This window comes from Halichoeres trimaculatus, unplaced genomic scaffold (assembly GCF_033239565.1).
Source record: "Halichoeres trimaculatus isolate MK-OKI-2021-1 unplaced genomic scaffold, fHalTri1.1 fHalTri1_scaffold_5, whole genome shotgun sequence".
Lineage (NCBI taxonomy): Eukaryota > Metazoa > Chordata > Actinopteri > Labriformes > Labridae > Halichoeres > Halichoeres trimaculatus.
In genome coordinates, this window is record NW_027437183.1 from 1,437,503 (window position 1) to 1,447,057 (window position 9,555).

General features: G+C 39.1%; 1 protein-coding gene across 1 annotated transcript; it reads left to right on the forward strand.

Moving 5' to 3' along the window:
• The first annotated feature begins 839 nt into the window (after positions 1–839).
• On the forward strand, positions 840–7,914 carry tor2a (torsin family 2, member A). Its single transcript, XM_074670372.1, has 5 exons — positions 840–1,031; positions 3,064–3,329; positions 3,461–3,636; positions 3,748–3,875; positions 5,885–7,914. The coding sequence occupies exons 1-5, from the start codon at positions 911–913 to the stop codon at positions 6,127–6,129; spliced, it is 936 nt and encodes a 311-aa protein (XP_074526473.1). The 5' UTR covers positions 840–910; the 3' UTR covers positions 6,130–7,914.
• The last annotated feature ends 1,641 nt before the right edge of the window (positions 7,915–9,555 follow it).

Below are 9,555 nucleotides of genomic sequence, written 5' to 3' on the forward strand. Positions count from 1 at the left end.
AGATCACAGACATTTACTCATTTTCTTTGGGAAAAAAATCAATAATGAAATAAAGCCATAATTCTTACCACCATAAATTATTCAGAGAACACAACACATTGCATAGTATTATTGCTTGATTAGTTTTCCTGAGCCTACAGTAAGACTGAATGTTGTGTCCTTATTTTCACATTGATAGCACCCTCTACTGTCCAAGCTACATTGTATAGTTAATTCCTTTCAGTACAGTTTGTAACTAATAAAAATGTATTAATTGCATAGATAGATAGATAGATAGATAGATAGATAGATAGATAGATAGATAGATAGATAGATAGATAGATAGATAGATAGATGGATAGAGTTGTGTTTTATTTCCTAAAATGGGCTGAAAACAGTTTCTTTTTTTTATTTTACAGTATTATACAATATATTTTAGGAAATAATTTGTTGAGTGTAAAAAATGATTTAATTGTTTTATGTTCGTTAGCCTTTATAAGTAATTCAAAAATAATACTATTTTATTTCATTTATTTTATTTTATTTCATTTTATTTTATCTTGTTTTATTTTATTTCATTTTGTTTTGTTTTATCTTATTTTATTATTTTATTTTATTTTATTTTATTTTATTGTATTTTATTTTATTTTATTTTATTGTATTTTATTTTATTTTATTTTATTTTATTTTATTTTATTTTATTTTGCAGATGTACCGCTTTACATTCTGGACTGTGACCCTCCAACTCACTGCGCCCCGTTGAAGACGGGAAATGTAGTTCTGTGTAATACGTCATCACGTCGTACTGTACGCTTCTCTCAGAGTAGAAAAACTACAACTGACCGGCTGACGTATGAAAAAGAAGACGAAGCAGAAGCAGCAAGAGGAGGAGATTCTTGTGGGTTTTTGATTCAGCCAGCAGGCAGCCAAGATGCTGGCCACCCTGTCTGTGCTGGTTTTGTTCTTCCTTAATCCAGTTTTGGGCGTTTTTCAGAAGCTTTACTGCACCATTTCAGACAGCTGCGACTGCGACTTTAAACCGAGTATCAAAGGTGAGGCGACCGGTGTGTGTGTGTCTGAGTTAGCTCCTGTTTGTTAGCCTAACAGCTGGGCTAAAACGACATGTGTAGGCAGCTTTATTCTCCAGGAAACACTAAAATAAGAACATGAAATGTGTGTTTTTTTAAGTTAAGTGTAATTCGACTTCACGTAGAGCTTATTGTGTCTGTTTCTGTGATAGCTGCCCTGCTAGCTAGCTGTTATGATAGCTAGCTGTTGTGCTAACCTGAAAAAGAGGAAGTCTGACAAACGTTAGAGAAGCTTATAGCGGAAAAAAATCTGTTTTTCAAGCTTTGAGCTCAAACCGGTGGAGAAATTCTCTTAATATTTAGCTTTGAGTGTTTCTTTTGTATGTTTGCGTTAATGTTATATTAATTTAACGCTTTAAAATAAAGCTTTCAATGTAAATAGGCAGTCTAAACAGAGATGATGAGTTTAACATTCCTTCTCTACTGATGCCAGAGATTACAATAATACTGGTTTCAAAATTTAACTAATTCACACTTATGTTATTTAATATGAACAGCACCACTTGACCGATATTTCTTTAAAAAAGGGAAGTTTTCTGCACAGTGGTATTCTCCAAAAAGTGGCCAATATTTCACAACTTCTACAAGGTTATGTCATTTGTATCATACAAGTTTGCATTTTTATTGTTCATTTAAAACCTTTATTTTGGTGGCTTGTGGTTACTCAAGGTCATAATATTATGACTACTAACAGGTGTAGGATATCTGAGTTCCTTGTCCCCTCTGGGATCATTTTCTCACCTTAATGATCCATTTGAATATCATCATCATCATCATCATCATCATCTTTATTGAGGAGACTCAAAGTCAATATAAAAGAAAAAAGAGAAAAAAGACAGACACAACAACAATATTATTAAAGACAGCTGTACCAGTGCTTCCACAGAGCTGACTGGTAACGTACAGCACTGACAGTAGGATCGACCAAAGTCCGAACCAAAGAGTTTTCACAGTCATTCAGTTGACACATAAATCTGTACATTAGGTGTCTCATAAGAGCACTGAATGAGTTTACATGAGCTTGACAGAACAGCAGGCTGGCACTGCTGGATCGCGGCTTTTTTAACAGAATCCTAAAGGCATCGTTATAGGCAACTTTGAGTTTTTGCAAAGAGCTCTTTTTATATTGACACCACAGTGGAGCTGTATACAACGGTGTGCAAAATGTCCTGAACAGATTAATTTTTACATTATCTGAGCACATGTGGAATTTGCGGACCAAAGTATTGGCCTGAGCATACAGTATACGGCACTGGCGAACAACATCATCATCATCACAGAGCCGGTCTGTTATGAAGTGACCCAAGTACTTAGTTTTTCCACAGACACTCAGCTTTTTTCCAGATAAATAGAAGTCTGGAAAGCAAAGGTCTTTGTCTCCTTTACATCTCCAGATGAGAACCACACTCTTTTTAGCATTATAATGGACATCAAATTTGAAACCATAATCAGAGCAGACATTTAGCAGCTCCTGAAAGCCAGCGCTGCTCAGGGAGATGATGGCCAGGTCGTCAGCATACTTAAAATGGTTGATCAATCACACATCCAGACTTTCGATATAACACTAGCTAGAGCTATCGGCCTGTTGTTATCCAGGCACCCAACTTTACCAGCTTTGTCCTTGATAACAGGCACTAGAGTGACAGACAGAAATGAATCAGGAAGAAGTTCATGAGTCATGAATCCATTGAAGCACAATTCCAGCAATACAGCAGCTTTTGGACTGGCGTACTTTAGATGTTCTGCAGTGACAGAGAGCTGAGCTATTGCTTCCTGAACTTCACCTGGAGTAATAATTACTGCATCTTGGGTTTTTTTCAAAAGGCTCACTGTGTACACCGGTAAATAGTTTAGAATAGTGCTGCTTCCAAAGTTTAGCTATATCACCTGCCCCGGACACTCCCTCAACAACAGTAGGCAGTAGCGTTTTGACTCTATTAATATGAATATGAATACAACCGTGTGTAATTTTATGTTATTAATTCTTGACTCCCAGACCTGGAGTGGGACCTTTACAAGAATCTTTATGGACAACATATGGCCCAGGATATCGTGTCAGAGGAAGTGGCCAGGTTCCTTCAGAATAAAAGCCCAGAGCGCCCCCTGGTGCTGTCCTTCCATGGCTCTTCAGGGACGGGGAAGACGCTGGTCAGCTACATGCTGGGAAACCACCTCTACGGCTCGGCCATGAGCAGCCCATTCGTCCACCAGTTTATCCCCACGCTGCACTTCCCTCTGCCTGATCAGGTCGAAGTGTACAGAGTGAGTCGAAGCAGTGATAATCTTCATTTAATGACTTTAGTGCAGGTTGTTAGTTAATCATATCATAAAGAGCAGATTAAATGTTCCCTGTGCAAAGTCAGATTTGGGGATTTCTGTCCTGTGACCTGCAGGGGGAGCTGAAGAGCTGGGTGCAGGGAAACCTGACAGAGTGCGCTCGCTCTGTCTTCATATTCGATGAGATGGAGAAGATGCCTGCAGGTGTCGTTGACATCCTGGAGCCTTTTCTGGGTCCGTCCCACGTTGTGTTTCGTACCAACTACCGCAAGGCCATCTATGTCTTCATCAGGTACACACACACACACACACACACACACTTTGTCTAAAATCCTCCTTGATGTCGTCCTTCAGATCTCTACTTTGCTTCAGCTTCTGAATGTGTTATTTGTTTCCTCTGCAGCACTACAGGAGAGGAGGTGATTAACAAAGCGGCTCTGGAGAATCGGCAAGCTGGACGAGACCGAGAGGAGATAAAGTCAGAGGATCTGCAGGACGCCATCGCACAGACGGTTTACAGGAGCAACACAAGTACGTGTCTGCAGCTTTTACTTAGGGAAACAAACTTTTATAGACGTTCAAGGTCTGTGGGTTTTACTCATTAGCCTCCATAATTGTCCAAGTGCGTCCATTCACTGTAAAGTAAAAAAAAATAAAAATAAAAATAATCAAACAGGGCTAGTGAAACAGTTACATGTTATGTAAAGAACTCTTAAAATCTATATCCAGCCTACTTTTGAATTGCTGCAACTTTAACTTTTCCTATTTTTAAATGCTAAAAAGTTCAAATTAAAAAGAAAATATCTAATTTTATACATCCCTAATGAGAGGAGTGTGCTGATTTTAGATGTTAACACTTTGGTTCAATTTTTATTTTAAATAAGCGTGTGCTTTTATAATTTGTTCAAACATTTTACAACAATGAACATGTCATTAAATGTTGATAGAAAGAATAATTTATGTGTTATTTTCAGGGATGTACATGTATAGACCCTTGTGGTGTCAGAATTGCTTGTTGGTTAAACTATTTTATTTATTTTATTTTTTTTTGCTCAATTTTAAAGTTTTCTTTCTGACAGTTTTTGTACAGTTAGAGTTTCCTGCTTTTCTTGATTCAATCTTTTTTTTTTTTCAATTATTGTCCTTGAATGACCTTTTGATTTCTGATTCAATTATGGTCCTTGCTCCAAGAGTGATATGATACCAAACTTGACCCTCAATCAATCAATCAATCAAACTTTATTTATAGAGCATTTTTCATGCCTAACGGTGGCAGCACAAAGTGCTTGACGAATCAAAACAAAACACAACAAAGCAAAAACTAAATAAATAAATAAAAATAAATAAAAAATCAGTGTACAACCCTCCACCTCTAGTCCACCAACCCACACCCCTAGTGCACACGGGGAACACAGTTAATTAAAATCCCTGCAGATGACCTGAGGAACTGTGGAAACGCTGTCTGGAGACCTTCATGAGGAAACACTGAAGGTAAAGTAAAATGTTAAACTCACAGTAAGAAAATAAACCAACCAAGCTAAAAGAAAAAAGATTTAAAAAAGTATTACGAGATTGAAGAAAAAAAAAGAAACAATGTAGAACTAAAACTTTAAGAAACAAAAATTAAAAAAGCTGAAAGTAACAGTGCAGTAAATAAGAAGATAAATAGTTTGGTTAAGACACATGAAAAAAAATAAAAAGAAATTAAAATAAAAAATATTAAATATATATTGAACCAAAAGTTAGGACTTTAAAAAGAGGAAGATCCAAACATAAATAGATAAATAAGTTAAAGTAAAAATAAAACTCAGTTAAAGGTCAGACTAAAAAGGTAAATTTTGAGTTTGCTTTTAAAAACGTTTAACATCCCATAATTTGCTCTGTAGCGCCACCCAGGCACACTAAAACGCCTCTAGTATCCTGTAGGAATTTCATACACAAATCAAACCAAAATCAAAATGTTCGTCTCATTGAGACGCAAAAGTCATACACTGACACCCCTGACCTATCTCCAACAGGAAGTTGGTAATTTCCCTTTCAAAATAAGATTTTCACACTTTTTTTTCGCCCTCAAACAAAATCCAAAAATTCTGAAACCATAAGTGGTATCATCTTGAAATTCGCTCACATGACAGATTGGACCATGTTTTCCAAAAGTTAGTCAGGATTTTGTTGTTTTTGAAGTTTTTGAACGGCAAGCCCACAAATAAGGGGAACTTATAAGAAGCCCTCTCAGCTCCCCCATTAAGAATGAATGGGAGGGGAAGATCAAGCTGCAACATTTTGGCTTCTACACAAAAAAGTAAGAGTTGTACAGCTTTAAAAGTGACATGGATGGATTCCTGGCAAAATTTCCTACAAGAATATATATTTTACAGCGATTAGGTCGACATTCTGGCCTCTGAGGAAGAGCTCTTTCTAAATTTTTGTGGTTTGACTCCTCTCTCTGCTGCTGCAGTTGTGTGATGATGTCACAGTGAGTGCAGCTGGTCATGTGACTCACTGAAGGCGGGAAATTCTCTGTTTTTCACTCTCTCCAGGCGGTTTCTTCCACTCCAGCATCATCCAGCAGAAGCTCATCACACGCTTCGTCCCCTTCCTGCCGCTCAGCAGGCGACACATAGAGCGCTGCACCCGCTCTCAGCTCTGCCAGCAGGGCAGCTGCGATCGCTCCGACGTGGTGGAGGCGGTGGCGGACGACTTCTCCTACTCGCCCGTCCAGGGGCAGTACTTCTCCCCCACCGGCTGCAAAGGCATCCCCGCCAAAATCAACCTCTTCCTTTGAGAGCGGCGGCGGAAGAGACGTGTTTGTTTTCAAAGACTGAAAGGGAAAAACTCCTCCTGAGGTGAGTCAGTGACGAGGGAAAGGTTTCAGAGTCTGATCCCTCGCCGGGGTCAAAGGTCAGGGTGGCACCTCGGGAGCCGGCAGAGCGATGCTGGACTTGGAGTCGAGAGGATCTGGACTCTTTGTGCTGAGTGAGTTTCGGAGAGTTTATCCTGCCTCCCTCTACCTCAAACCAGCTCTGCCTTTAACCACTGAACTCTGGAAGAGGTACAGGCCGGTTTCACGCTTCAGACACAGATGGTTCGACGTTTGTGGAAGTTCATGATGAGCTTTTGACTTCACCGTCGTACATTCAGTGGAAACACAGCAGGGAGGGGGACAATGAAATAATGTTCAGAGGGAACAGTTTGATTCATTGAGTCTTAAATCTGTTTGAGATCCAGAAACTTGAACAAAACCTCGAGACTCTGTGCACATTTAGAGCTGATGTTTCAGATCATTTCACCACTTTGAAGAGCATTTTTTAATGTTTCACAACATTACTCAGTCAAAGCTCATCCACATTAGTGTTTTAAAGAGTTAGTTTTTCATTTTATTTTATTCTATTGCCAAGTTTAAGATTTCAGACGGCTCGTTCTGATGTTTATTTCACGCGTTTGTCATTTAGGTTTGAAATATCTAAATTATTCTTCATGGAGGACCTCAGAGATCAGCTCCCAGCTTCAGGATGACTGATCCTGATCATTGAGATACAGTAAAACCTAAAATCTCTCAGCCAAGTTTCAGCAGCGTCCGCTCTGAGCCACACCAAACTTCATTCAGTGTGTTTACAAAATGTCCTCATGCATTTTATTTTGAAAGGCTAAAACCTTGAACTCAACTACAATCTGCTCCCAGGAGTGTTATAAGTATTAAACCTCACAGTTAGCGACTTAGCATGCATGCTACCAACAGCTGCTTGTGCCTAGGGGTGGGTACCAAATTAGGTACTTCTGGCACTGACCGATTTCCATCTGTAGTACCGAGTACCGATTCATATAAAATCAAACGGTACCATGTTTAGTCTTTATCAATCAGTCTTAATTTGTATAGCGCCAAATCATAACAAACGTTATCTCAAGACACTTTACGAAAACATGGTCTAGACCCATTAATGTTAATAAAGTTTTATTAATAGAAAAGTTTCGGTACCTAAACACATCTTTGTGAGGAAGTGGAAGAGAAGGGGATTTGCCATGCTGGACTTAAACACAGCATTACAAGTTATGTTAAATTGAAAAAAAAACTTTGCGATATTAGTATTGAACAAATTAATATTTAATACCGAATAAACACATAAAAAGTACCAAAGATTGGTACCGATGACTTTCCATACTGATTACCACGTACCAGGTGTTGGTACTGTATCGTTTCAAATGTAAAAGGTACCCATCCCTATTTGTGCCAAAGTACACTGTAAAAACGTCAATCTCTGCAGAACAGCTGGTGCTGAACAGGAAAACAGACGCAAAAACGATCAGAGTATCTGGTAGGGATGGGAATCGATAACCACTTCCTGTTAAGAACCAATCAGAAATGGTTTGATCCATCGACATCATTAGCCTTTATACCGGATGATTCCCTTGTCCATTCTTTACATCATGCTGCAGCAAGTGGACCGTACGTCACCACAATCTTGCCCGTTATCCAAGCAGCAGAATTTTACGAGACAATAGCCACGTTTACATGGACCCAAATATTCTGCTTGCATTCGCTTTATTTGTTGAAACAGAAAGAATTTAACCTTTGTATACACCTCATTCAGAAAGAAAAGTGCCAATCCAAATGGACATTTAACCGGTTTCACAGGGGTTGAATATTCTTTTCCCCAAACCGATTGAGGTATCGTGTATATATTGTTTTTGATCCAAACTTTGAAAGAGCTGAACATAATTACAAGACAGGACGGACGAAAATTCACAATACAGAGTTATTCCAACAAGTCAAAGAAAACTATTTGATATACCACGCAATGTTTACCTTTTTCTGCGCATGCCCCATTGACTATTCTGTTTGATTACAGCGGCGCATGTAGACCAGAGATTGGAATATTCCTTTCCATGTATAGTATTGTTTTTCAGAAAAGTCATTCAGAAAGTTTCCATTCGGAAAGACGAAAAACCACTAAAGGTTGTGACCGGTCGAACCGGATGTTCTGGACTTCTCCAGAACGTCCGGATGGCCAGTCCGCCCCTGATACCCATAAAGGAAGTGTTGAGTTGGTTGTAGTTTATTTATTTTAGTCCAGAGATCTGGGATCCAGCACCATGTGCAAAGATTCTTACGTTTTATTTATTTGCGTCCAGAGATATCCAGATTCAGTGACCAATTTCATATTTATTTACTTATAAACTCAATAAAATGTTGATACAGAAAACCTGTAAAGCTATTTTTTGTTAAGAGAAAATTCACAGGAGGAATTGATAAGGGAATTGATTAAGAATGGGATTGATAAATGGAATCAATGATGGCGTTGGTATCGATAAAATCTTACTAGTACCCATCCGTAATATCTAATAATTTCAACATAAAGCACCATGTTCTGGCACCTGATCGTTAATCTCATCTTTGTTTATTAAAACTAGCGGTGGCACGGGGCCAGAAGTCATCTTTAGGTTGGAGAGACCCAAGGGAAATTCAACTCCATGGACGAAAAAGAGTTAATCTTGGAGTTGAATAATGAGACAGCACAGCCTTACTGTAAGGACACCAACAGAAAGGAGAATACGCTGAATGAAACTGCTGAAGCTTTGCTGAAGGAACGTGAGGTTCTCCTGTGATGGATCCAGCTGCTTCAGATGGATCCTGTGTGAACGGAGCTAAACCGTGCCACGGCGCTCACACAGCCTGTGTGTGCGAATTGGTTTTAAAACTCAGAGGATGAGTCTGAAGCAGCAACAGGATGAAACAAGGTTTCATTCTTGCTTTGAGCTCATCCTCCGCTCTGCCACCAGGTGGCAGTAGAGACTTTATGATGCCTGAAGCTGAAGCGGTGACTCTGAGTTCACCTGCAGCTCGGTGCTTTGTGGCTCACTCAGGTGAGTCGTGTTGTTGTCTTAATGTTGATGTACTGTTTAAAGTATTCATTGTGTGTTTACAGGCGCTCAAAGTGCACTTTATTTTTACAGAGGACCTGACGTGTTTCAGAGACGAGGGACAGATTTTGTTCCTCTGTGTGAGAACAAAGTTTAAATAAGAGTTTAAATTAAATGATTGTCTCATTATTCAGTGTCTGATTTGAGGATAAAACATGGAAACCTGTGTTATAGTCCTTTAACTCTGCTACAGGAAGTTACAGGGTCTCCCTTTAAAGTGTCTGAGGCTCAGCGTCCTCTGTGCCCTGCAGCGAATGCTTGTGTCAGACTCTGAGGCCAAAAACAGCTCCTG